The 26,642-nt window shown below is 34.6% G+C and overlaps 5 protein-coding genes, 1 long non-coding RNA gene and 1 pseudogene across 6 annotated transcripts; 4 read left to right on the plus strand and 3 right to left on the minus strand.

The window, feature by feature from the left end:
* The first annotated feature begins 300 nt into the window (after nucleotides 1–300).
* Nucleotides 301–2,085, plus strand: LOC120169887 (annotated as a pseudogene).
* A 3,158-nt stretch (nucleotides 2,086–5,243) lies between these two features.
* Nucleotides 5,244–8,823, plus strand: LOC120169978. Its single transcript, XM_039178048.1, has 7 exons — nucleotides 5,244–5,922; nucleotides 7,364–7,416; nucleotides 7,749–7,836; nucleotides 7,935–8,033; nucleotides 8,330–8,457; nucleotides 8,545–8,633; nucleotides 8,695–8,823. The coding sequence occupies exons 1-6, from the start codon at nucleotides 5,536–5,538 to the stop codon at nucleotides 8,579–8,581; spliced, it is 792 nt and encodes a 263-aa protein (XP_039033979.1). The 5' UTR covers nucleotides 5,244–5,535; the 3' UTR covers nucleotides 8,582–8,633; nucleotides 8,695–8,823.
* A 2,552-nt stretch (nucleotides 8,824–11,375) lies between these two features.
* On the minus strand, nucleotides 11,376–11,978 carry LOC120169526. The gene is made up of 3 exons (XR_005520665.1): nucleotides 11,870–11,978; nucleotides 11,679–11,791; nucleotides 11,376–11,494 (listed from the first exon to the last, which is right to left on the minus strand). It is a non-coding gene; the product is annotated as an uncharacterized LOC120169526 (long non-coding RNA).
* A 232-nt stretch (nucleotides 11,979–12,210) lies between these two features.
* Nucleotides 12,211–13,320, minus strand: LOC120169888 (transmembrane 9 superfamily member 6-like). Its single transcript, XM_039177960.1, has 3 exons — nucleotides 13,207–13,320; nucleotides 12,280–12,512; nucleotides 12,211–12,220 (listed from the first exon to the last, which is right to left on the minus strand). Exons 1-3 carry the CDS (start codon nucleotides 13,306–13,308, stop codon nucleotides 12,211–12,213), a joined length of 345 nt encoding a protein of 114 aa, XP_039033891.1. The 5' UTR covers nucleotides 13,309–13,320.
* Nucleotides 13,321–14,606: 1,286 nt separating this feature from the next.
* On the minus strand, nucleotides 14,607–15,634 carry LOC120169889 (beta-fructofuranosidase, insoluble isoenzyme CWINV3-like). The gene is made up of 5 exons (XM_039177961.1): nucleotides 15,582–15,634; nucleotides 15,367–15,487; nucleotides 15,142–15,246; nucleotides 14,918–15,046; nucleotides 14,607–14,834 (listed from the first exon to the last, which is right to left on the minus strand). Exons 1-5 carry the CDS (start codon nucleotides 15,632–15,634, stop codon nucleotides 14,607–14,609), a joined length of 636 nt encoding a protein of 211 aa, XP_039033892.1.
* Nucleotides 15,635–15,825: 191 nt separating this feature from the next.
* On the plus strand, nucleotides 15,826–20,222 carry LOC120169573 (putative hydrolase C777.06c). The gene is made up of 12 exons (XM_039177690.1): nucleotides 15,826–16,076; nucleotides 16,557–16,684; nucleotides 16,806–16,918; nucleotides 17,392–17,433; nucleotides 18,367–18,422; nucleotides 18,563–18,639; nucleotides 18,838–18,957; nucleotides 19,337–19,413; nucleotides 19,524–19,587; nucleotides 19,685–19,735; nucleotides 19,818–19,866; nucleotides 19,982–20,222. The coding sequence occupies exons 1-12, from the start codon at nucleotides 15,908–15,910 to the stop codon at nucleotides 20,098–20,100; spliced, it is 1,065 nt and encodes a 354-aa protein (XP_039033621.1). The 5' UTR covers nucleotides 15,826–15,907; the 3' UTR covers nucleotides 20,101–20,222.
* A 3,151-nt stretch (nucleotides 20,223–23,373) lies between these two features.
* LOC120169429 (protein indeterminate-domain 7-like) lies at nucleotides 23,374–24,824 on the plus strand. Its single transcript, XM_039177572.1, has 2 exons — nucleotides 23,374–24,065; nucleotides 24,147–24,824. The coding sequence occupies exons 1-2, from the start codon at nucleotides 23,539–23,541 to the stop codon at nucleotides 24,751–24,753; spliced, it is 1,134 nt and encodes a 377-aa protein (XP_039033503.1). The 5' UTR covers nucleotides 23,374–23,538; the 3' UTR covers nucleotides 24,754–24,824.
* Nucleotides 24,825–26,642: the final 1,818 nt, after the last annotated feature.

A 26,642-nucleotide genomic window follows, 5' to 3' on the forward strand; every position in this document is an offset into this window, starting at 1 on the left:
TTTTAGTCGGTTTTAGTATTTTAACTCTCATTTGTTTTTCAAAACTATACCTAACTTTTAGTTTTTGTTTCATTTTAGTACTCGTTGTTAAAAACATGAAGTACGAGCTAACGTGGCATTAGCTTCGACGGACAGGCGACCAATCCGAACGGCAGACCACAAGAGAATGAGAGTTGACCAACATAGTACAGTTTCAAGCCCATCGAACGGTGGACCGTGGAGAACGGAGGATGAAGAAATCGAATAGTTCATCATTGATTTAGGTAGATTGAAGCGTTTTCCGGTGAAACAGAGGTTGTAATGATGCTCAGTGAGTCAAAAATGTGTGGGCTAGAAAGTTTTGGCTTCATTGGCCAGTAAAGGTGACAACTGACGACTGTAGACGCAGCGGTAAACGAGTCCGTCTGTTAAGTTTTTAATAGCAGAATATTAAAATGAAACAAAAACTAAGCGTTTAGTTTTGAAAAAATGAAAGTTTAAGTACTAAAACTGACCAAAACTGCTAGTTTATGTACTAAATGTACAATTTACCCTTTAATTTTTTAAGTTTATGTAATTTAGGTATAAGGGTTTTTAATGAGACCCCATCTCTTATAAAAAAAAATTAAGTTCCATATGGTCAAACGAAATTATATGGTGTATAGTTCTACTTAGTTTAATGTTGTCCCCTGATATTTTCTTATATTTTTCAGGAAGTTCATATGGAAGTCTAGAATTCCCCAAACTAACTTTCAGCCAAGGTGTTAATTTGAGAGCCGGTATCAATAAAATCTCGCTTCTAAGCATTGCTGTTGGCCTCCCGGTACATTCTCACTCTCAGCTGACTGCTTAATGCCAGTGGATATTGGTTATGAGTTACTAATTTTGTGGTTTCAATGCAGAATGTTGGTCCACATTTTAAGACATGGAATGCTGGCGTTCTTGGTCCGGTTACATTGGAAGGTATAAACGAGGGAAGGAGAGACCTCTCTTGGCAGAAATGGTCTTACAAGGTCTGTTTCTTGTCATATTAGTTTTTATTCTCCGGTTATCCCGATGTGCTAATTAGTTGATTGGTTATTTATCCCCTTGCAGATTGGCCTTAAAGGAGAGGCCTTGAATCTTCATTCAGCAAGTGGTAGTTCATCCGTGGAGTGGGCTCAGAGGTCGTTTGTCACACGAAGGCAGCCACTTACGTGGTACAAAGTACGTATCTCAAAATAAGACCAAGCCGTATGTTAGTAAAAAAATGTAGAGCTTAAAATGCATCCAAATGCGTCCTTTAGTATGCTTTTGTTGACACAAATTTTGCAGACAACTTTCAATGCTCCAGCTGGAAATTCTCCGTTGGCTTTAGTTATGAGTAATATGGGCAAAGGCCAGATTTGGATGAATGGAAAGAGTGTCGGACGTCACTGGCCTGCTTATAAAGCTTCGGGAAATTGCGGTGTCTGTAATTATGCCGAAACATTTAATGAGAAGAAATGTGGAACTAATTGTGGAGAGGCCTCTCAAAGATGGTAACTAGAACAAACTAATCTGCTTTACAGTTTCTCCGACAATCAAGTAGTTCCCGATCAACTGACTTGTGGTTGCTCATTGAATATAGGTATCATGTTCCTCATTCGTGGCTCAATCCAACAGGGAATTTGTTGGTTGTTTTTGAGGAATCGGGTGGAGATCCAAACGGAATTTCTTTGGTACGCCGAGAAACTTACAGTGTCTGTGCTGATATCTACGAATGGCAACCAAAATGAATTATTTAATGCAAGCCTCTGGTAAACTCCGGAAAGTGTCTGCGGAAGCTACCGGGAAAGGAAGCTGTCACGCGCACCACTCTTATGAGGCATTCAATAGGGTATGGTACTTAAATTATTTCATATTGTTTTTTTTATAACTAATAAACCAATGACATGAACACTTTGCTTTTTGTTTCATCGCTTCATGAAAATTGGCCTGTCTTTGTGCTTTCAGCTATGTGTTGGGCAGAACTTCTGCACGGTGACCGTAGCACCCGAGATGTTCGGAGGAGACCCGTGTCCTAGTGTCATGAAGAAACCCTCTGTGGAGGTCGTTTGCAGCTAACCGAACACATCAGAAATGCACGAAATAATCAATCATCTTCTCTAACTCCACACTCGAATGTCGCAACCATTTGTTTCGGCTTTGTCCGGGTGATGTTGTACAAATGAACAACACACCCCCATGGAAAAAAGCTCATTAGATTGTGAAACGACTGCAAAATAAACTCTTTACGTATATACAGAAAATCGAAGAAGCGATGGAAGCTGCACATCGAGACGATTGTACACCGAGTCCATGTGCAAAGTGTTGGTAACAAGAAATACTCTGGTTTCTAAGTAGTAGTAAAAGTCTATTGAATTGCACGTTGTAATCTACATTTGTACTTCCTGGGAATGCAATATTTGCATTGCTTTGTTGTAAGAACAGCTTGAGAAGATGACAAATTAAAGCCGCGTTAGCAATCGTTGTCTTATGTCATTGTCTTGTCGAATAAAGGATACGAATAGGATAATATAATTAAATATAAAACTAAAATTTAATATTATAATTGATAAAAATAAAAATTCAATGGTATAAATAAATTAACCAACAAAGTTCAATATTATCTCAAATAGTTTTTCCTCGTCTTTAATCAAATGGCGACAACCTTAATTAATGCATCCAACCCACTCACATGATGTCGATGCTCAACTCGTGAAAATAAATATTTTTATGTTTGAATGAATTACGAATTTAATTTATATATTCCACTTTAATCGATATAGCCATTATTTTTCAATTTTTTTGTCTTTATCCAAATAATATAGTGACTTAGAAATTAAAATAATCTAATTAGAAAACAGAAATTAAATCTATATTTTATGCAAAGTATAAGGATTAGTAATAGAATTTAAGTTAACAGAATTGAGCTTCGTTAATGTTCTAACGGTTCATAAATTAAAAAATAAATTTGAAAAGTTTAGTGTCTTGTTGAATCTTTTTATGGTTCAATGACGGAAAGAAAATACACCCAAATTTCAGTGACTAGTGCTATAGTTTATCAGACGTTGACCACCGAATGATTTTGCCCTTCAGCAGCGGATTTAATTCCACTTGTCAATCATCCTTGCGTCGTTGTTTCGGAGAGACTATGGTTTTGGTCCTCTTCTATACTCAATTTTTTCCCATTTTGATCACTCTCTACACTCATGGGGGGAGTTTCTCCCGCACACTAACTACCCAAAATCTTCTCATTAAAAAATAGAGTAAATTAACGTACATATGAGAAACAAAGAACACATATGTCAACCCGGTGGATTAATGGACCTTCGCCTGTAAAATGTTTTATGCACGAGTGATGAATGGGTGTAAGGGATGATGAAACTCGAACAGAGTAAGTTAAATTTTAGAGATTGAGTCTTTTTTATTTAAAATTGAAGAGGTAGTCCGTGTTCTTACCGAAAAATCATCCTAATATTAAAATATTACCTATCTAACTTCGTTCACGAAAAATATTTGAACTAACACTAAAACATGAAAAACGTAAAAACCCACCTAAGGCGTATTTGGTGCACCGCGCCTTTCCCCCTCACGCACCAACGCTTCTCCTCGGGCGTGCTTTTGATTGCCACTGTGTCCCACCCACCTCTATCCCCTCCATCCTTGCCACCCATGCCTCCATTAATTGACCAAAAAATCAGATGTCTCGTTGCAGAGGAAGCACTTTCCCTCTTTTCGAGAGAATATATGTTATGTCATAGTGTCTCATTCCATCAAATATATAGCATTTATAAGAACAGTTCCCCGACTGCTGACATATAAAAATATCAGTTTACATAATTGTCTGAGAGGCTCGTTCAAAAGGAAGCACTTTCTCTTTTTTCAGAAAGTCTATGCCATATCATAGTGTCTCATCCCATAAAACATAATTGACGAAAATAATTGCATGAACTCTCAAACTCTCTTAAATGATCAAACTCTCTAACTCTGAAATTATCAAACTCTCAAACTTTCAAACTCTCAAACTCTCAAAATGACTTCTATTTCTGTTGTTATTTATTATGATAGAAGATTTCAAGAAGATGAATTCGGGGTTGTTTTCCAATTAGATCATTATATCCTCATTACCTTCAAGAGAAACATCACTATTGAAGAATTAATAACAAAAATCTCAAGGAAGGTTCGTGTTGGAAATACTAAAAGATTGTCTAAAATTCAATACATATTTTCGACTAAAATTTTTCCTTTAACATATACAACATTCGACCTCTCCACCAATGAAGTTGTTGCTATGATGGTTTATACTTCCAATCAAAATTCAGACTCTATTACAGAAATGTATGTCATATTTGTTGTCGTTCATGCAGTTCGTGGTATGTCATTATTCTCCACTACTGGTTGCCTCAACTAGTTCATCAAGTTGACTGTCAACTCAAACAATCTGTAATGATTTTATATCATTAATGGGAAATCCACTTATTGTACCATTCCATCAAGTTCAATAAGGAGACATTCATCTGCCAACTTCTTTGACGTCAATATGAATATACCTTCCAGTTCCAAGGGGAGACATTCATCTACCAGTTTCTTCGATCTTAAAAAGGGCGTGTCATCTCATAAAATTATTAATAAAATAAATTAATATTATATTTTGATTAATCTATGGTAAGTAATATATGTTCAAAGATAACTCTTAACCATTTGACATTAAATGCTCACACCCCTAACATTCTGGTGCTCGAACCCGACCTTAACGATTAACAATAATTCATTTACCATTGAATCGCTTTGATTCGTGCCTGTAAATAACAAGAGCAATTTAAAAGTTGAGTAGTTAAATTAAAAAAAATTAAACTTGAATACCAAAATAGGAGTGAAAAGATAATTGAGTTATGAATGATATAATTTACCCATAAAAATATACGATTAAATTTTAATGACGAGATACTAAAATAAAACAAATACTAAACATTATATATTGTTTTAAAAAAAATTAAAATTTAAATACTAAAATTAATAGTTTAGGTATTAAATACATATTTTATCCTTAATTTTATTATATATGCTATTTATTTTCTTATATATAAAAGATTAGCTTTTATGTATTATAGAAGTTGTCCTAGGAAAGAATATAAGCCTCTCTGTGACCAAACATCAAACAGTTTATCTCCCTTTCTCTCAATTTCTGTGTATATTTGTGTGTCGCGATAACGCGTTTCAATGGCGGCTAAACCTTCAAAGCTTCTTCTTCTTCATCCATAGTTTCCCCGTTTAACAGAAAACTATATAAAATTAACATTTCTTTCCCGTTCGTTTTTAGTTTGCTTTGCACCCATCCTTTCCCAATGTTTTTGTTCTTCTTTCTCCTCTCTTTCTTCTTTCATATTCTTATTCTTTTCTTTCCACTACAAGAAACTGCATGACCAACAACAACAACAACAAGTACAAGAAGAGGGAAACCCCCATAATGAACCTGCCCTCTTTAACGATTCAAAACCACCGACCCGCGAAAACGAATCGACCCATTTGCCCCATTCGCTTCTTCTTGAGATCATGCCTTCCGATTCTGCAAAATGGGCTGGTTTGTTTGCTGGTGAAAACCAACATCGCGGGGATGTCGGTCAATTCGGGTCGGGTCTAGATGGGGAGCGGTGTGAATCGGGTGGTGAGGATCATAAGACGAAGAAGAAAAAGAAGAAGAGAGGGAAGAAGAAGAGATTGGATTCCAAACGCGAAGAAGAAAATGGTGAAGAAAGGTGTGGCTTTTCCGAGGACGATAAGAAGAAGAGGGAAGACTCGGGTCGTGGGGGTCGGGTCAAGCCGGATCTTGTTTGCTTGTACCCGTTTACATCAACGAGTAGTGCAACGCAGAGGAAGATCAAACAACAATATGATCAGCTTGTTAAGTGTCATGAAAACAAAGGATTAACATTGGCTCAGGTTGTTTTTTTTTTTCCATTTCTCTTAAGATTTTGATTTTTTTAATCAGTTAATTTATTTAGCAAGTGATAGTAAAGCTTAATCTTTTGTAGTTTGTATTATTAATTTTAGTTTTCAAGACTCTTCTTTTGAACGTTGCTTAAATGAATGGCTTATCTTGAAACTAAAGCTTAATCTTTTGAAGACATTTTAAGTGCTTTTTTTTCCAGTTCTTTAACTTATCTTTAGGCTATCTTTGGAATAATTTGGTCAAATTTGTTCTCATTTCAAGCAATGATTTAAAGTTTAAAGTTCAAATTCCTTTCCTTTGCTTGGGAGGTACGACCATCTAATTTGGAATTGTTTATTAGTTTGTGTTATTTCTTTTCTGATAACTTTGAATGTTACGAAGGAAGAGAGGAGGAGGAAAGAGATTCTCATAACTTTTGCCTGTATCAAGTTACAAAATCGTCTGATGAAATCTGGTCAGATTTGGAAATAACTTGCAAACAAGGGTTTTATTATAACTGTTAGTTAAGCCGGTCCTCAAACCGTCTGGTTCATATTACTGCCCTCTATACCACTTGCTTAAAGTTCTCTTGGTTTAGATATGAAAATAGCTTTTGATGGAATTACAGATATTCTGAATTTGAGATGACGGTCTTAATTAAAATTGCAACTTAGAGTAACTACAGTTTTCTAGTTCCAAAAAATGAACTAGATTGCTGGTTTACTTGTTTCCCAGCGTTTGATTGCTGGAGTTACAGACATTCTGAATGTGAGATGATGGTCTCAATTAGTATGTATGTCGAGTTGTATGGAGAGTTGGAGAAGGTAGATTCTCAATTATTCCATGTACTTCAAGGTCAAGGATGAGTTAATCCCATGAGTGCACTTGAAAAGATGTGATCTCAATGAAAGTTGCTTGTACATCATGATCATACTGAAGTTTTAACATTTCTGTTGAATAATATAAATATAAAGTATGAGGATAGTTAAGTTCTCATTGGATTTATTGAGGGAAAATTTAGGATTTTGGTGAAGTTTATTGATCCGAGTCCTCACTGGTAGATCATGGACTGTAGGACTAGAGCTTTCACTTGCTTGTGCAAACCTCGTCATGGAATCATTAACAGACTCAAAATTTTATTGTCCAAATGAATATTAATTTTGTATCTTGCAAATCGGTTTGAAATGTGCAGCTGGTACATGGTGGGAATATAGAACCATTTTGTTTTTGAGTTTTTCTGGTGCACTTTTAGCTGAAAGCAAGATTCAGTTGGCCAATGTCAATAAGGAATAGTAAGGCTTACACCTGGATAAAATATAAATAACTTCCCCTACGAAATGTTCGGCTCAGTGTCTTCATTGATCTCCCCACCTTTTTTCCGGGTACCTTATTAGGGTATTACTTGTAGTTTTAGTATGCCACATCTGTAACATACTATCCTCCCTTATGCAGGTAGGTGACTTTGCCAATTGCTTGATTGAGGCTAGGAATGAGCTGCAGCAGAAGTAAGTTCATAATTATTGTTATGTTTTACAAATCCAGATGTTTGTTTTGGCTTTTCAGTTGTTTTGCTTACCTTTGTGGTTATTGTTTTTAGAAAAACATGCTGCTTGATTTTGATCTATGTAACAAGTTTGCCCGACCTTTTTCTTCCATCTAAGCCCTTAACTACTTTTCTACTGTTCGTTCTCATAATATTGAATTGCTCTCTAATTCTTTTTTCGCACCTTTAAACATAAACATTGGTTCTCATATTCTTTGCTTAAGTTTCCATCATTAATCTGTTCTTTGAATGCCGACTTTCCTATTTGATTTCCCTGCTATGATTGTACTGCAGGTCTGAGGTGATCAAACGTAAGTTTACAATAACAAGGGCTCTACTATTCAAAGCAGATCGATCATCATTTGATCGCCTAAGGCAGCAGGTGAGCAATCGTATGAGATAAATTTATGCTTCTGGTACGAAGCGGCCATTATCATTAATTTTGATCTCCGCTGATAATGGATGGATTTGCATGTTTAGATATACAAGCTGGAAATGGAGCAAAAGAGATTAGAAGAGGATGCGTTTGTCTATAACTGGCTCCAACAGCAACTTAAACTATCACCGGCCTATAAGAAGGTACAATTCAAACCTGCATTCAGATTTGTTTATTGTTAGTTTTGTTAATTCTGTTGTCGGTCTTAGTTTTTGAGGAAAGTTAGCAGAACTTAATTGCGAATAAAGCTTTTTTTCTTCGTCGCTCTTCTCTCGGCAGTTATCTCAATAACCTAGAACACGATGTTGTGTTTCATGGAAGTTGCTTCTTTGCCCTTTCTATACATGCAACTTAAAGAGCGTTTATAATGTTGTTTGCTCTCTTATTGCAATTAGAACAGACATTATTGTGGTTGTAATGAGTAATGACTGTTTCCCAGATGCTAGAAGTTTGTACTTGCATGGAGTCAAAGGGGAAGTCCCGCGAGCCGATTGAAGACACGGATTCTGAATTCACTGACATCTCTTTTGAAGAGTTATTAGCTCAAGAAAAGAAGGATTCGTTTTGGTTGGTTGCTCATCTTTTAACTCCTGGTTTCTGAATTTTGTGTACAGCACTTATGATTCACCTTTCTTCTTCGAATTTTCCGCGCAGGCAGAAAAATGGGAAATCAAGATTAAGCTCAAACTGATGACAGCATTTCTTTAGCCAACTCGACTGAGAAAATCACCCCACTTTTTGTAGTACGTATCTTTGAATTATGTTTCTTTAGTTTCTGCAGTAAAACCATTGTCATAACTTTAGGTTTTACAGGCTCTCCGTGGAAAGCTATTAAATCGTATAGAACGACGAAACTCTCTGATCGTTATACGCCGTGCTTTCAGCTGAAGTTCAGCCCTCAGCTAGCACAGCCAACTCCCATCTTTTGAGACCCAATCATTGGCGTATTCCATCACTGCAATCTTTATATATTGCATTGATGTTGTCGAGCTTTAGTTGATCTAAGGAGTTTTGGTTTGAGTAAAAAGCTAATTATATCGCTCAAAACATCTGCATCCCAGATTGAAAGCTAATGAAATAGAAGGTTGGTGTTAATGTAGATTATACAGAACTTGAAAATATTACCGCTGTTTAATATGAAGATTCGCGTTTAACAGAGTTGATAATGAATTTATGTCACTGCAGGCACAATGGCCAATGTATTTTATATCTCCATTTCATGCCATATTATGTTATTATCATATTATATAGATTTCGACGTATATGCTAATATTCATGTTGTGTTGGCCGTTATCGATTTCCAATGACGGATGCATTAAGGGACAAGGGTGGACACATGCTTACTCTGAAATTTAAATTTTCTTCGATTAGTTATTTATTTTATCGATGATATTCACCTTAGAAGTTTATTGTGTTCACCTTGAAATTTGAATTTTTTTCGATTGTGACCTATTTTATTAATGGTGTTCACCATGAAATTTTAGTTATGCCTGTCTCGTTAAAAAAATTTAGATCTTTAACATATATGTGTGCATTATCAAAAATATTTCTAAATCCCGTCACTGCTGATTTCTATTTATTATATTTCTGGAAATAAAAAAGAGTGAACCGTTTTTAACTAATGTAATTTCCATTTTTCATAATATTAAATCAATATTCATACTTGAACAGAATAATTCCGAATCTTGAAATATATGAATGTCAGATATAAATGATAAAATTGGAATTATTTAATATGAATAATAGAATGGAATTATGATTTCAGAAAGCAAGGGTAAGCTGATCTCTAATTCTTTATCGGTTTCTCCGAACACTTGCAGACAAAAGCAAAGCATTGCATTGAGATGTGAGCTTTGCATCAGATTTTACATTTCACAGAGTTTTAACAAGGGGCTGCTCGCCTTTCATTTTGTTAGCTAAGGTTAAGCCCATTATCAACTTATCTTCAACAGCCATGGCATTGTGCTCAACCTTCTGCCCTCGTATTCCCATTAACTTCAGAGCCAGACCCATTTCTTCTCTTATTTCAAAGCCTCTGCTTTCTCTTTCTTTCAAGGTTTACTCTTCTCAGGCCATTGATGCTTCACCCCAAGGTATTTCCTTAACTTGTGTTCTTGTGTTCTTGTGTGTTCTTGTATAATTTGTTTTCTTTCTTCTTTGATAGCTAGTTTTCTTTTCTTTTTCTTCGAAAATGAAAAAGTAAAATTCTTTTTGTGCATAAGTTGAATTGCCCTTCTCCATAAATGCTATAGATTTCTTATAAAGATGATTTGGAAAAACTGTCGGGTGTCTTTGCAACAAGGAAAAGTAAAAACCTTGAGGAATTATTTGGAAATTGAAATTCATGGAGATTTGTGTTGGATTCAAGCCCAAAGGGTTCTCAATTTCTCACTGAATTTATAACTTTATAAGGTACAGTTTCCAGACGTGTTATCTAACTCTTACAAGGATTACGCTTAATGTAACAGATAAATTTACAGGTCGAGTTGGGTTTCTGGGTCTGGGAATTATGGGATCACCAATGTCATAAAAGCTGGGTACGACTTGTTTTCTCTTCTTAATCAGTACTGATAGAACCATCAAACTGAAATGAAATTTGGGTCTTAAAAGATGCTGATTTCGTTCACAACAGCGGATGATGGATCCTCTTGTGATCTTGTTCTCTCTTTGCATGACATAAAGCCTTTAGCATCAATTTGAGTGGAAAAATGATTCAACTTTGTAATTTCCATTTCTTTAAGCACCAAAGATGACCCGACTCTAAAGTTGATGTGTTTCCCAGTCCACTCCTATCGCAGCTGCGGTGAAAGAACTGTACAAGGTTGCAAAATCATATGGCCTCAGTGATGACGATTTTTCGGCAGTTATTGAAGCATTGAAAGCTAAATCTCACAACGCTGCTTAACTTTATGTTTCTTTTTTCTGTCATTTATGGGGTACAAAGCTGATTAAGACGTGCTTTTTCATGTATGATGATATTTAGGTTAACCTCTTCAACCCCTATTCTATTCCGCTCCACCGATCCATGAACTCAGTTCGGATTTCCGAGATTCTTATAGATATAATTAATTTTAAAATACAAATTTTGCATTTGTTAGAATTCAACAATCAGAAACAAATCACAAAATTGATGATAGTTATTCATTGCAAAAATAGTAAATACAGGTAACAATACCTAAAATTGTACTAGGACATTTTTACACCAGATTCTCTAATAGTGTCATGAACATGCATCAATGCTAGGCCGAAGAAATAAGAAACAATTTCAGTATAATGAATTCACAAATTCCTAATTGTTTTAATGCAGAAACTAAGACCAGTGTTGGGAAAAGCAGACCGGATTGGCTGGTAACCTGTTCAACTGCAAACCAGTGGCCCATCCAGTCTGACACACACCCAAAAACTGTGGATATGATGAACGATGACAGGGAAGAAGAAAGTAAAGGCAAATACCTTGAAAGTTACATCATATGTAAACACAACGTCCTTGCCTACATCAACTTATTGTGGAACAGTACTAGCTTGAGTTTGATATTTGGTGTCCTTATTGCATGTTGCTATCTGGGGATTCTTCTCATCCCATTCTTTGTATTCATGATTAATGCTGTTAATAAAAGCCACAAAACGGACAATAATGACATAAGTATGGCAGTCATTTGATAGCCAACAGAAAATAATCATGATCCTAACTAGTTTCTTAAATTCCAAGGCGAAAGCTACAAATCAACTAATTTTGACTTTAAAAAACCTGGAAAATGAACAAAAAAGTCGAGAAAATGATATAAAACCTTTTTGGGGTAAGCTCAAACCCAACAATTCAAGTAGCATCAGTCTCAGTATCCCTGTGAAACATGACCCTGAAGCTCAAGTGGTTGTTGATAAAATACTTCTCTTCCTTGCTCTGTAAAGGAATAATAGTTACAATAAAAGTAAAGAACACATAAAACTTTGAAAACAAAACTAGGTTCCCTGAACATACCCCCGCATAATTCCCTTGGAATCCAACTTGGAAACCATGTTCATATGTTGTTGACTGACTTCCGTCTCTCCTTTGTCTAAAAACAGCGACTGGAAGATTATAAATAATCGCTTGCATCAACACAAACTTATTAGCAATCAAAGGAGAGTGGCTAGCAAACAAAACGAACAGTAAAAGCAGTAAGCATCTCCATGAAAAGAAACTAACAAGGAAACATGAATCATAGGCATCATTTTTGTTACATATTAACTCGATATTCATCATCAATTTTTTCTTTGAAATTCTTTCAGATCCAGCATCAAGTTTTTTTCGACAGATTACTTTGCAAGGTTGATCCTCCCTCATTTCAAACTAAAAAGCAAAATGCATTATAAACAAGAAAAAACGAATTACAGATATAATCTATTAACCTTTCCACTGAATACCACTTTTCACCAACAGCAAATACATAACACCACAAAAGGTAACAGATGCTCACGGTGTAGACGGAATTCTCTACGCAGTCACCACGTAGCACCTCCCCCAGATTTTCAGCATTGTTCACAATCTTGGCTGGTTTACAGTAGTCTAAGTAGTAATGGTCATATGGTACTTGTGTCTTTGTAGATGACAGTTTGTTCACCTTAACATACAGGGGATCACCCTGTTCAGAGTAGAAAAAAGGACAATTTAAGGCATAATAAAATTAACAACAACAAAGGAGACAAAACCTAACCATTATATTTACTTATATTACCCGTTACACAGAACCAAAGCAATATAATCCGATCCATGCAAAGTGAATTACATATGAATCTAAAACCAAATCACTTTTAAGTATTTGCACATAGGTGTTGATATTCACGTTACACAATCAGGAAACACAAATTAAAACATGAGTCTTGCAAGACAGCAAGATTAGCCATGCATTTTTAAGCTCAAATAACTTTCACATTGATTAAGGGGGGGGGGGGAAAGATTGATTCAATAGCTAAATATCTTGCCAAAATACATCACGCAGGCTATCAACCGGTTACATCCTTAATACTCCATAATTTCTTAATGAAAACATGATTCTCCCAGCATTGCAAGTATAAAATTCATGAAACAAACAAATGGTACTAGCATATATACAAATGTTCAATTTCACTTAATTGAATAGCTTTCTTTCAGAGCCAAAATCCAAAACTTTTAATGCAATTAGAGCGAAACGAAGGTCAAATCACATCCAAAGGAATAGAACACATTAAGATCAAACCATAAAACCTACAATCCCCATGAATAAAAAAAAACTCAAATGCAAAATCAACACAAAACACTATAAAAAACAAGCCAAGATAAACCCAGAAAGAGGGTACCCTTTGAAAATCACGAGGGGCGACACCAGGGAGATAGAAGGAATGAGCAGTTGATAACAAAAGCCATGAAGCAAACAAGGCAATCTTCCATTTCGTAGCCATTTTACCACTTTTCTTTTGCTCTTAGATTGGTTTCACTACTTCAGGAGAATTGAGAGAAGGGATTTGAAAAAAAGTTGAGATGGATGACACAAGCTTTTGAAAAATGGCGCCTCATGCAAATGCAACTACCCACATTACATCTTTTTTGCTGGTTTTTCCTAAAGAACCAATGAATTTATTACGTACAATTCATGGGCTGTTTCAAAAATGCAATTCCCCCCCCCCTCTTTTGAAGAATGAAACAAGGAAATTATCTCACCCTTGTTCCATTGGTAATATTTTTCTAAAGTTAGTGAGTTGCCTTCAAAACCCAGCAATTTGCAACGATGAAAAAAACATGCAAGTGAAGCTAACTTGGTCCACAGATTTCGATCGGCTAAGCCCAGCCATCCATTATGTCGCGCTCCTTTTAAATGGGCGAAATTGTGGTTTTGGGACCTCTACTATACTCGAAATCTTTTTTTAATCATTTTGAACAGTTTTAAATCTTTTTAATTTTAATATTTTGTTGTTTAACCCAATGATTAAATAAATATTCATTCATCAATTTTAAAAAAATGTCATCATTCATAAATAAATAGACCATAGTCTTTTAAACACATCATTATTTACGCATAGACAGTTACTTTAATAAATTTAATGGTCACATTAATATATTAAGGTTTAATACAAAAATAAGTGTTTAAATTATATTTTGAAATATGATTTGGTGCTTAAACAATTTTATGCTAAAAATAGGTGTATAATGTTTCCAACGTTATACTTTTACGTGTCTGGGCATTAACCATCGTTAAAAATTTCTATTAAGTGGCACGTGTCAAGTTTTAGTAATTTTGAGAATTTTTATTTAATATGTATATATATATTTAAAAAAACTTTTTTTCAAATCTTAAAAAACCCAAAACTTTTAAAACCCTAATTTTAATCCCTTTGCCGCAACCGATCAAACACCAAAAAATGATATAAATTAAAGATTTCATTTTAGGGTTTTGAATCCCTAAAAATCCTTTTGGTCATGGTAATTAGTGTTTGATCGGATATGACAGTCGGTTTGTCGTGGCAATCAGCCATGGCAGTCGAGCTTTATCCATGGTAGTCGTGGCAATCAACGTTCAATAATCAGAGATTCAACAAAGTAGTGTCATATAATTGAGATATCATTTTGTAACTTTTAATAGTTGGGGACTCAACAAAGCAACGTCCTACTGTCGAGAGACCACTTAGTAACATTAATAATTAGGGAACTCAATAAAATAATGCTATATGGTGTGAACCATTTATATACTTTACCCTTCTTTTTATTGCATGAATAAGTCAAGTGTCGTCCCGTGGGCCGTGATTGAATATTCAATTGATTTTCGCGGACTGATGCTCCGAGCACTCAGTCCCGCAATGTTTATGGACTGCGTTCCATAGTTGAAGACATATAGGTGGGCTCTCTCCACAATGGCCCTTGTGAGATAAACTCTAGATGTGATGCAAGCTTTGCTACCTCCATCAAAGCTCTCCATGACGGAATGATCAATCTGTTAAAACAAAAATATATGATTAAAAATGGCTGGTTCAAATTAAACTCTCCACATTTGTCTAAATCTAACGATAAACTCACCAAGGTCCTCAATGACAATTGTTGTCGTTCAATGTCCACGTCCACAAAAGCTCCGTAAGTGGTCTTGTCAACGTCTTGATCCAGGGAAGAATCGGATGGGTTGGTACACATTAAGACACATACTTGATCCTGAATTTGAAAATTCGAAAGAAGACTATCATGTTCTCTTACCAATCACTGGATGCCAAAATTAGAAGCACGAATGATCCCAGACTCCCTTGAACCAATGCACCCTTTCGACTGCATAACAACTGTGGGTTAGTCCAGCTTTGTTCTATCATCTTATCAATTTCAAGATCTTTTATCTCAAAAGAAATTTCAATGTCCGCCTGCACAAATATGAACAAAACAAGAAGAGAATATGAGACACGTGGACAGAAACCATTGTTAGGGTTTTTTCATCAGCAAGACCAAATTATTTACACTGTAACACTTCAATGACAGAAAACTTCAAAAATGAATCCTTCTTCCAGCAATTTGTTTATCAGGTTGACATGGTTTCCACGCAAATTTTGTATTTTAGCTATTGGCCAGAGTAGTTGTTTCCCTTCTACGATCAACCAAATGTTCCTTGGAATTGCATAGAGACAACAATGGGGATTTGATTAGCAGTAATTGAAACTCGGAGACTTTCAAAATAATAAAAGTGCAATAAAATACTTACCTGAACACTTGCCCATCTTCTTCTGACATCATCGGCCACACTCGAAGATTCATTTACTTAGACTGTTAAGATTTTTTTCCCATCTTGTCCGCGTTATAGAACGACTTGGAAGCATAATACTTCCTGCAATCATATCGCAATGCACACTCTTCCTCTAGGGATCCAATCATCAGTGTAAATACCTAATTTGCGACGACGCACGTGTCCAATGTGTACATACCTTTCCTAGTTATCCGAGTAGTTTATCGGAGTTAGTTTCACTTTTTCATTTCCAAAGCTTTAGCAGAAAAGAGAAAAGTAAGCCGAAAATATTAAGTAAAAAAGAAATGGTAGCTTTGTCAATGGTTCCATTTTTGGGCACAGTTCGATCCACGCCTCCTTTGACGAGTTTCGCTCCAGACAGACGCCAAATATCAATACAAAACTCTCCAATTTCATTTGCAAGGAATGGTTTCTTTCCATTCAGGAGGTTTCTTCAAGCTTGCCCTCAATCTTGTACGTACTTTTCTAACTAATCTCTAATCTTTTTTGTTATTGTGTCTGGATCCTCTTATAATTTGTTTTACGTTTCTGGGATTAGTATCCAATTAAATGCATGATTATCTTTTCTGGGTTTCAGTTATTTTCATAGAATTTTTATTGGTTTTGTTTGTAATAAGATGAGATTTGTTATTTTCTTAGGATTGATGTTATTCGTAGTGGATAAGCTATCTTGGGTTCTCTTTGAATTTAGATGCAAATTTAGGCTCTTTTGGATAATTGATCATACGTTGGCATCTCTTGAATGTGGTATTATATTGTTTAGATTGTGTGGAGTGACAATGGGGAAGCATGGTGGATCGATTACTCGACTTAATCTTTGTCAAAAGATTGGTTATTCTTGTTGATAGTGCTAATGAGGGTGTAATGATTTTATTTTGCTATTGCTTGGCACCTAAGGATTAGTTATTTGTAGTGACAGTGCCTTGAATGCAGATTTTGCTACTGGTGGTACTAGCCAAAAGTCATCTACAGAGCAATCGGAGATAATTTTTATAGGGACAGGAACTAGTGAAGGCATTCCTCGCGTTAGCTGCCTAACTGACCCTTTAAAGAAGTGCCCGGTATATTGGCCATCTGAACTGATCTCTTAATCATAATCTGCTTTCCCTTGCTTTCTTTGTATTTCCTTGAAACTTCTGCTTTGATTGTTTGAAGACGGTCAATGGTTTGTGGTTTTCACAGGTTTGCATCAAAGCAGCAGAGCCTGGTAACAAAAACCGGAGACGTAATACAGGCTTACTTGTCCGTTATTCTAAGCCTTCTGGAAGATGCAACATTCTAATAGATGCTGGCAAGTAAGTGAAGGTTACCTTAATGAAAGCAAGTGTTCCTTTAGAAGTTAGTTGTAAAAGCTATTATTGAAAATGCTATCATTTCTGGGGAATTTGTGATCTAAACAGATTCCATTTGACTCCAGATTTTGTACTTCTCTCACAATTATTTTACATGCTGGCATTTGATTGTTAATACAAAATTGTTACAGTTATCATGTAAAAGGAAATTTTCAAAAAAAGCCAATTGATTGTTTTCCTTTAGCCAAAAGAAATGGCAGTTGAAACATTAAGCATTACAGGTTAACTATGCCTAAATTGGGGTATAACCTTTTCAAAGTTTGGCGCATTTATTTTGTTTTTGCCTTAAGTAGAGAACAAAATCAATCAAAGATTCTTTCTCATTAGTGCTTACTGCCTAATGCTTAATGGCTGCTGAAATTGTTGCTAGCTTATTCAATACCTAGATAAAATTATCTGATGACTTTGTTTTGTAGGTTTTTCTACCACAGTGCTCTTCAATGGTTCCCAGAATTTGGGTTAGTTTTTAGTGTTTCTCTTTCTTAAAATTTTTAGTTAACTTAAGATATTAGATGGTCTATGATGTTCAATATATTAACACTAGAGTATGTTCATTATAGGGTGAAGTTCTAGCCTTTGTGGTGTTCTTAGATACCATTACATTTTTAGTTTTGGGAATATGACCTAATGTGTGATATCTTATTCTTTTCCTGCTCTAATGGCTGGGATATAACTTGGGAACAGACCTTGTTTCCCTAAGCCTCTTTTCCCCAACCTGATGGAGTTAATATTTGATAGTAGATTATTATGATGATCATCAATGCGCTTCTGTGGTTGCTTTCCGTGCATCTTTACAATATTAGTGCATATGACTTGATATTTTTGAAATTTTGAAAATTACCTCCCTCCCACCTTTGTAGTCTCATACACCTTATTAACTGTGCCTGTGACAGAGAACTTTTTATCCTTCCATTAGTAGCTCTCAGTAATTGCATTTTGAACTGTTGATTTGGGGGTCTGTGATATTATAATACGTCCCCTTATACAGTTGGCACCACGAACCAGCTAGTTGGATTTTTTCATGTTCCCATTATACTCTGTTCACATTTTATCCAGGAATGCAGTTAAAATTCTCGTCTTATTATTGTTGGTTTTACACATAAATGTTAATGTTTTCTCATTTCTGTCTTAACTAGCATTAAGGACTTTAAAACTAAGTTGACTGAACATATGATTTTGTGAATATTATAAGCTTTCACTCATTTCAGAGCTCATTTTAATGCCCCTTAAGTGTAACATTACTAAGAATGTTCGTTTCTGAGTTTATTATCAATTCTTCAAGGTTATTAAGCATCAAAGACCCGTGGTGGAAATGTTATTCTGATTATCTTATGGTATATATGTCGACTGTCATGTATTTTCCCTGTTGTAACTGGTTGCATTTCTGTCAGGATAAGAACAATTGATGCGGTTATAATTACTCATTCTCATGCTGATGCAATTGGAGGTCTCTGACTTGAACACTTTCTAATGTTACTCTCTAAATAGATATTCCTATAATGATTTATTTAGTTTTTGCCTTTCCCCCCTTTCCTTTTATAGAAACCCGCATTTTCCCACATAGATTTTGTCTTAATGCTTCCTCAGGTCTTGATGATCTACGTGATTGGACGAACAACGTGCAGCCAACTATCCCGATTTATGCTGCAATGCGTGATTTTGAGGTCCAGAAAATCATTTCTACCTTTCTCTGTCATATTACATATGAATATGTGATGGTCATGTAGATATATGTTTGCCTGTGTCTGGTAATAAACTATGTTATTGGAAATATCCTGCATTTTTTGAGTAAAAAGTGGAAAATTATCACTGGTTCTTTGATGCTTAGAACAATTGTATAATATCTTCCTTAACAATTTCAGGTGATGCAAAAGACTCATTATTATTTGGTGGATACAAGTGTGATTATACCGGGTGCTGCAGTCTCAAAGCTGCAATTTAATATCATACGTGAAGAACCTTTCGTCGTTCATGATTTACAGGTGATTAGACATTTACTCACTTGGTACGAATGAGAATTTCTTTGCTCAATATGCATTCCGGTAACTGGAATGAAGGTTTTAAATTAAGTTTGACTGTCGAAAAGTGAATTGGGCCTTACAGACAGATTATCTGTGTATTTGACTCTCCTTGCATCATGACGTAAAAGAAAAGGGGAAAAGGCAGTTGAACAGCTTAGTGTTAAATTGAATATATTTTTGCTGCATTCATGCATATTGTTGCTGAAACATGCTTAATAATCTATTTGATAAGAATGGATGCCTAAATGTATGAAATTAAGACACCAGCTCCCCTTCAACATTAATACATTTCAGGTCACCTCTGGTCATAACTTGTGTTCTCTGTCTAAATTTGTGATAGATTATCCCTTTACCAGTGTGGCATGGTCGTGGTTATCGCTCACTAGGTTTTCGTTTCGGTGATATTTGTTACATCAGGTAATACTTTTATGTGTTAAAAATATTAGAAGTTTTACTTTTCCTCTTTTCATTTTTTTTCTTCGTTCAGTTTTCGGCAAGTCATTATTCATCTGATAATGACATTGCAGTGATGTCAGCGATATACCCGGAGAAACTTATCCTCTTCTGGAAAACTGCGAAATCCTCATTCTGGTCATCTCTCTCTTTCTAGATATATGTGTTTGTACGATGTTGATACACAAGAATTAACATCGGGATACTTAAGCCCATACGTAAAATGTTATCTCAGGATGCTTTGAGGCCGGATCGATCTTCATCAACTCATTTTGGACTTCCAAGGGTATTTTCCTGTACATCTTCTGGGAAGAAACAACATTAAAACCCTGAAACTTACACTTAAGTTTGTTGTATGTTATATTTAGGCTTTGGAGGAAGTACAGAAGATTAAGCCGAAGATGACACTCTTTACCGGTATTTCTGTAGTTTCAGGCCTTTGTCACCGCAATTTAGTTCCATCCATGTAAATTTGTTCCATTTAGGATTAAATTCTTATAATTGCGTGCTTTGCTGTTGTGGTTTTATGAAGGCATGATGCATCTGATGGACCATGAAAAAGTGAGTGAATACCTTGACAACCTGAAGCAAACCGAGGGTCTCGATGTACAACTTAGCTACGATGGATTGCGTATACCGGTAACACTCTAGCTTTGTTATATTTTAGTTTGTGGTCGGTGAGAACTCGTTGCACCATAATCTGCAGGTGAAATATTCAATGAGCGAACATCACAAAACATTTATTCTTGGGCTGCATTATGCATATTCCCCCATATAGCTTTCTTTCTTTCTTTCTTGGTGAATCCCCAAAATCTCCATTTTTATATGCTCTTGTCTATGCACTTTGATGATCTTGATATTTGGTTTCACCATTTGTTTTTGGACAATCCTTGTCTCATAGCTCGTTAAAAATAAAATTTTGTCAACAAATTCATTGATGACCGATGCTTTTAGTAGTCTGATGTGTATCAAGTTTAATTCGAAACATAAAAGCTCAGAATACTTTTGATTTTGATATTTTCATATCTTTAGAAAAAAAATATATTTACCCATCTTTTAAAATTACTTAGCAATGATTAAATATTTTTAAAATTTTAAATTTATGAGATGTCAAAACGAATTTTGCTGCCTGTCCCTGACAGAGAAGGAAATCTGAAGACACGTACCTTGCACGGCTCTGTCAAACTCAGGTCCAATCACAATCACCCACGTTTACGAGCCTGCCAATTTACGAGCTCCTCCATTGGTCCTTTACACTGCGCTGATAATTAGATAGTAATAATAATCTCTAAAATATTTATTTTCCTCTTTCGCTGTCATTTCAACAACCACTACTTCACATAATATCTCAACACCATTAATTATCGATTTAATTTCAATGAAATTAGATAATTAATATTAGATTTAAATGGCAAAACTTCGAGATAATGTTATGAAAGAAATTAATTCACGAGTTAATGCACTCCCAAGATTAATTGCTCAAATAGGGTGAAATTCATAGTGTTGACGGTAGGTCGTCATGCATTCCGGGCGACCTACAAGGTCGCCATGCACTCCGGGCGACCTACCCTTGTTCAAACAGAGAGAATGAACGTGAGAATGAACGTGTTGCATGGCACATGCACGTCCCAACACATAGGTCGTCATGCCCTCCGGGCGACCTTGTAGGTCGCCATGCACTCCGGGCGACCTACACTCGCTCGGCTTCCCTCGGATTTCCTCGCGTAGCTCGCCCGGTTGCCCTCGCATAGCTCGTTCGGATGGCCTCGGTCGGATGGCTTCGGATGCCCAGCGTGTTGGGATGTGCATGGCACATGCAATCTCTTGTAGCTCGCCGGGAAGACATGGCGACTTAGTAGGTCGCCCGGAAGGCATGGCAACCTACTGCCAACACTGTGGATTTCATCTTATTTGAGCAATTAATCTTGGGAGTACTTTATCTCATGAATTAATTTTTTTCAAAACATTATCTCAAAAGTTTTGCCGATTTAAATTATGGATTTGAAAAAATTATTTTTATAGTGATAACTGCACTAATATTAAATTCAATTTTATTTTTTATATGCAAAATGTATTATATATATATATAATTCATTTTAGGAGTCAACTGACATCTTTTATAACTTTATCACTAGTAAGACTTGACGATGTAAAGTATCTATTTTAAAATATGAATATTTTTAAGATGTTTATTTTATGAATTGTATCTATCATATAATTTTATTTATGTTCATTTTGCATAAAAAATTCATGTTATTAATATATATATCCTAAAAGTTTTTTTAGATATATCATTATTCATCGATAAAGATGATAATAGTAATAATTTCCCACGTTCATGGTTGAATATAAGCTGTTTTTCTATAATTATCATGAATTTTAACAATTTTTTGATTCAAATTTATGAACATACATGCATTAATTATTGTGGTCTTTTGTTGAAAAAGGATTATTGTGGTTTTACAATCACACTACACACATTTTAGTTATGATCATCATGCAAGCATGTGGGAAAAGGATAAAAGGAAGTTAGGTAGGCTTAAGAATTAGATTTTAATTTGTTTCTCATATAATCTAATTAAATGAAGATTAGGCTAGAATTATTTGGATGAAACTTGTGAGATTTTTCATCCAAAATGATGAAAAGAAATTTTAAATAAAAACATTTTTTTAATTTGAAATCCCCATTATTGTAATAGGATACTTAATTGGCAACTCAACTGAAAAATGAAAAAAAATCCTTATTTTTAAATGATAATATCATCGTTTAAATTACTTAAGAAAGTTAAAGGCACTGGCAGGTTAATTGACTAATCATGATTTACCCCTTTGAGATGAACATGGAACCCATTATTGAAATAAAGGTTTCTAGTGGATTTTCACGAGAGATGAACTAAATTTATAATTTACACATTATACAATAATCAATACTAAAATTTATTTATTTTAGATTAATTTTAATCTTGCATGCCTATTAAAAATAATAAAACTAGTGTTGATCGAGGATCAACATGCACTGAAAAACTGGGTTGTGAAAAATATAAAACATCCTATAAAATTCAACACCCGTTTTCGATTTCTTTTTTATTAAATCTAATCATTTTAATAATGATAACAACTTATAACCACATAAATACTATAAAAAAATGGCAAGTATGAAATATATATACTTTACTTAGTAGAAGAAATTAATAAAGATTAGGTAAAGTACATAAATGATCCCCTAACTATAAATACTATTTTATTGATTCCCCAACTATTAAAAGTTACAAAATAGTCTATTGATTATGGGTGTTATTTCGTTGAGTCTCTAACTATTAAAAGTTACAAAATGATCACCAACTATTCATATGTTCCAAACTTGTCATTTTTTATTAAAAAATGAACAGTAGTCCGAGATGAACGTTAATCTGTTGATCGGGTCAGAATAAAATTATATTTTAATAGTGTCTAGTGGCACCACTGTTGGTTTCAACATTGGCTTGACAACTTAATATTTCAAGCATTGACACGATGACATAATGTAAACGAAGAGTCGATCTACAAAATAAAACTCAAATGGTTCAGAATCATATTTTATCATATCATAGTTCATAGGTTAACATTCAACTTAGATGACTGTCAATTCTTTAACAGATAAATATAAATTACTATTTTATAACTTTCAATAATCGAAAAATTTAATAAAATAATATTTTATAATTAAAAAATTATTTTATAATTTTTGATAATTTAAAACCCAACAAAATAACATCTTAAATGAAAGCTACAAAATTAAAGCTACGTTAATGGCAAGTAGACAATCAAAATGAATTGATTTAATAGGGGTGAGAAAAGACCAAAGGAAAAAGACAGAAATTGCAACGTCAGAGCTTAGCCATCCTCTTTTTTGTTTCTCGTCTTTCTTGCAGTCTTCATTACAAATCCATCATCTTCTCCGTCTCATCCACATCTCTCTCTCAGTTTCATGAGCTAAAAATCCTTTTTCTTTATATTTTCTTCTTAATCTGCATACACTTTGTTTAGCAGAAGATGATGATGAAATGAAAGATTACATTTTCCACTACCAACAGAAACAACAACAAGAACATGCCTAATTTGACATCAGGCGGAGCAACTGTTTCCTCAAGGAACAGTGCGGGCGGCGGTGGCACCAACCACCAACCAGCTCAATCTCCACCGGTGAAGAGAAAGAGAAACCAACCGGGAAATCCAGATCCGGATGCGGAAGTGGTGGCTTTTTCACCCAAAACACTGATGGCAACAAACAGATTCGTCTGTGATATCTGCAACAAAGGGTTCCAAAGAGACCAGAACCTCAAGCTTCACCGGAGAGGCCATAACTTGCCATGGAAGTTAAAGCAAAGAACAAATAATGAAGTGAAGAAGAAGAAGGTATATGTATGTCCGGAAACAACCTGTGCTCATCATGATCCATCGAGGGCACTCGGTGACTTGACCGGAATCAAGAAGCATTATTCGAGGAAACATGGTGAGAAGAAGTGGAAATGTGAAAAATGCTCCAAGAAGTATGCGGTTCAATCGGACTGGAAAGCTCATTCCAAGATTTGTGGCACTAGGGAATATAGATGTGACTGTGGTACAGTATTCTCAAGGTAAAAAAAACACAATCAAAATCTTCAGGTATTGATGAATTTGAGTGTTTGTGGAAATTTTATGTGCAAATTTTGTTCCAGGAGGGATAGTTTCATTACTCACAGAGACTTCTGTGATGCATTAGCAGAGGAGAATTCAAGAACAATCATGGGAACATCTAATTCACAAGAACAACAACAAAGGTTCAGTAATGTTCATCCATGTCGGGTGGCTACTCAACCAATGTCATGGACTGGTCTTTCTTCATCGTCTTCAAATATATTCCCCCCTAGTTTCGATGAAAACACTCTCCCACCAGCACCAGCAGCTTGTACTGATTTCGGTGGACTTATCCATCCATGTGAAGATGAACATGCGGCAAGCTCAGGTGCTCCTCCTCTTCATAGTCATCATCCTTCGCTTCTTCTTCAAGAAATGATGAACTCTCTATCTTCTGCTGCTACTGGATTTGACGCCACGCCCTTTGATGACATTGCATTTAGTGGGGTTTTGAATGCGAAGAACAAGAATGGTTCTGGATCTGGAAATAATCATCCCCATGAAAGTAGTGGCGGCGGTGCTCATGGTCGAGGCTTGACAAGAGATTTTCTGGGTCTTAAGGCTTTCTCCGGTGGCGATTTTCTCAACATCGCTGATGTTAGCAACTCAATCAACAGTTCCCAGTCACAAAAACCATGGCAAGTTTAGCGTAATATAATTTCAGGTAATGTATATTCTAAATAATTTTAATTATTTAATAACGAATATTCAATTACTCATACTATAATTGTTAGTGTTCGAATACGAAACTTTTAGAATAACAATCATTCCTTAAATCAGTAAGGTAATTTAGTTCATACAAAATAACCATAAGAATATCTTGAAAATTCTTCCTTAATGACATAATTTTATAACTTAAATTACTTTAAATTTAACAATTTTAGTTAGGCGTCTTCGTCATGAAATTGTTAAAGCGTCAATTCAACACAACGCATGCGATGGTACAAATATTATTTGACGTTACAATAAGATTAATTTATTCGATTAAATAAATAACGTGAATGTCATAATACATTATTTACATTGAAAATAACAGTAAATAATGTAAGCTAGGCCCGATTCTCTTATCTAACAACATTATTACTTTGATTTTGATTATTGACACTATACATATGAAAAAAAAATTATATATGTGCATTTAAATTTTATTGCAAATTTTATAAATTTGTACATGATTATTTGAGTTTTTATTATATAATTTTAATAAAATTATTAATGTTGAATTTTCAAACTTATTATTCCGAATTATTTAAATTTTGTTGATTGATGTATAAATCATGTGAATATCAATGCGTTCATACGGCCATTGTAAAAAAAATCCAGTCTTAGAAAATTTTTGATACATAGTTATTTATTTGTCTAAAATCTTGAATTATATGAGTACCAATTATATACAGAATTGAGTAAAATAAAATATTAAATGGAAATAAAACAAGTTACATATGATTGATTCCATTTTTGTACTTGCATATATGATTGTTCCAATCCTATCAAACCTTAAAAGTAACGTGGTGAGGCACAATCAATTTAACTCAATGATTAAATAAATCGTTTTTATTTATAAAGACCGCGAATTCGAACATCAGTGATTATAGTGAGAATTTGAACGTTCATTATTAAATGATTAAAATTACAATTCATACATTCAACTAATATCAGGAAAATTGTACTATTAGGGTCAAGATGGAAGGAAAGAAAAAAATTATAAAAAGAATTAGACAAACTTTATTATAAAGAAGGTGTGTGACACGTATTGAAAATACATTTATATGAATAGAGATACAAGCATGAAATATCTTCGACTTTCGTACTTAATGAATGTTGTTTTTTTAAAATGATTTTTTAACATATTTAGTTAAATAATTAAAAATATATTATTCACATAAATTTATCAAAAAAAATCGATGAAATTCCGTCAGCATTTGCTTTCACCCAGTCCGAGTCGGGTTTCTTCCATCTTTTAACAGATCGATAAGCAATTTTATTCACAATATTAGCTTCATTAGCAGCCACAATCTCATTCTTAAGTTTCATATTTAAAGAAACTAGGTCTTCACGTTCAATGTAATCAGGTTGGAGCACCATGCTGCATCGACTCTTCCAAATCTTCCGATCAATGATAGGGAATAATAAATTCCAAAACAACCTGCCCCTGTAGGATCTAAGAGTCTTAGGATCCAAGAGTCATCGAGCATATTCATAAACCAGGTCTTCACGTTATGTAACACTTTTTTTTATCTGCGTGGAAGGAAATTTGATCATCAATTTTAATGGTTACTCTATTAAGATCAAAAGAAAATGTTAAACTTTATAATAAAAATATTACGAATTTGGAAAGATAAATGAACTGAACAATCATTTTGAGAAGTGCCAGCAGCTTTTAAACTCCATTGGAGCATCACTTAGTACCAAAGACATGTAAATTACCTAGTTTTTTTTAATGAACTGAACAATGTTGTTTTGGTTTTTATAGTTTATATTGTCTGCTTATATATCATGACATGCATTTGTTTAATCTTGTTTCCGACACATTTCGG

The sequence above is a fragment of the Hibiscus syriacus genome, unplaced genomic scaffold (assembly GCF_006381635.1).
Source record: "Hibiscus syriacus cultivar Baekdansim isolate YM2019G1 unplaced genomic scaffold, ASM638163v2 tig00111769_pilon, whole genome shotgun sequence".
NCBI lineage: Eukaryota > Viridiplantae > Streptophyta > Magnoliopsida > Malvales > Malvaceae > Hibiscus > Hibiscus syriacus.